Raw genomic sequence first — 1,668 nt, 5'->3', positions numbered from 1 at the left:
TCAAAAAATATGCATTGTAGAATTGGAAATGTTAGTGAAAAGTGAAATGAAAAGAATTAGGGGTATGGAACAGAAAATACAGAAGGTGAGATTAAAAGATTGTGTCATTTCCACTTGGAAAAGAGATGACTGGGAGGATATGAAGTGGTCTATGAAGTCACAAAGTTTGTGTAAAAATGGAACAATGAAATATTATTTATTACTTCCTAAACACAACTGGGGGTCAGCCAATCAAGAGGCAGAGGATATCAAACAAACAGCATGAGGTATTTCTTCACAGTCAGCATGTGGAAACGTTTTCCTAAAGAGTCAGGAACAATTTCAAGCAGTAAGAAAGGAGGCAACTCAATGACTTGTACCTAGACTGATCCCCCAGGTTCTCACGCTGACCCTGTAATCTCAGGTTATGAAAGCACTCAGGATTTGTCTGACTGTCCAGCAAGCGATTCAGCATCGCGTCACCAGTCAGCTCAGCATGGAAGTGAGTCTGAGAGTCTGAGCGTCTGAAATGAACATTAGGCCCTTTTTTGAGTAATTATCCACAACAACCTGTCCTGGATTTGCTTCGTCCTCACCCCATAGATGATGGGGTGTAGCATGGGGGGCACCAGGAGGTACATATTGGACATGAGGATGAGCACAGGCAGGGGCACATTAGAACCAACCCTCTGCATGAGGGAGACAAAGAGATCGGGGATGTACAAGGTTGAGAGGGCGCAGAGATGAGACCCACAGGTCCCAAATGCCTTGAGCCGAGCGTCCTTTGTGGGCAGTCGGAAGATGGCCCTGAAAATCTGGATGTAGGACACGGCAATTAAAAACCCATCCACACTGGGCACAATGAATGTCACAGAGACGCTGTAGTAACTACTGGGGCGTATGTCGGCACAGGCCAGGGACACCACAGAAAAATGCTTGCAGTACGAGTGGGGGATGATGTTGCTTCTGCAGTATGGCCACCGACTCCCCATGATGGGAATGGGAAGTATTATCATGAAGCCGCGCAGCACCACGGCCACGCAGATCTTGGCTACAATGGAATTTGTCAGGATAGTGGAATGTCTCAGGGGATCGCATATGGCCACGTAGCGATCAAAAGCCATGGCCACGAAGATCCCAGACTCTATCACTAAAAAGCAGTGAATGAGGTACAGCTGGGTAAAGCAAGCACCAAAAGCGATCTCTCTAGAATTGAACCAGAAGATGCTCAGTGTTTTGGGCACAATGGACGTGGACAGGACCAGATCAGTGACGGCCAGCATGCAGAGGAAATAGTACATGGGCTCATGGAGGCTCTGCTCCCTCTTCACGATGTACAGAATGGTGATGTTCCCCAAAATGGCTACAATGTACATGACACAGAAGGGGATGGAGATCCACCCATGGGCTGCCTCCAGGCCAGGGATGCCCAGCAGAATGAAGATGGACGGGTTGGTGAAGTAGGTTGTGTTAGAATCTGACATGGAGTCCGGGAGCTGGCTTCCAACACTAAAGCAGAATGGAGTCTCCTCCAAGTACCTTATATTCTCCTCTCTTCCGGTACGTGCCCAGGGTCCCAGGTGATGGTTGCAATAAAAATACCTGGATGGAGACACAATGTCAATATGAGACACTCCATGCGTTACAGGAGAATGTTCTCATGGGGGAAGCAGGCTGGTCACTCCTTTC

General features: G+C 47.9%; 1 protein-coding gene across 1 annotated transcript; it reads right to left on the bottom strand.

The window, feature by feature from the left end:
• Positions 1–515: 515 nt before the first annotated feature.
• LOC102456186 (olfactory receptor 52M1-like) lies at positions 516–1,463 on the bottom strand. Its single transcript, XM_014570059.3, has one exon. The coding sequence runs from the start codon at positions 1,461–1,463 to the stop codon at positions 516–518; it is 948 nt and encodes a 315-aa protein (XP_014425545.3).
• Positions 1,464–1,668: the final 205 nt, after the last annotated feature.

The sequence above is a fragment of the Pelodiscus sinensis genome, chromosome 1 (assembly GCF_052426305.1).
Source record: "Pelodiscus sinensis isolate ZL-2025 chromosome 1, ASM5242630v1, whole genome shotgun sequence".
In the NCBI taxonomy this organism is placed as follows: domain Eukaryota; kingdom Metazoa; phylum Chordata; order Testudines; family Trionychidae; genus Pelodiscus; species Pelodiscus sinensis.
This window is presented reverse-complemented; position numbering and strand designations above follow the sequence as displayed.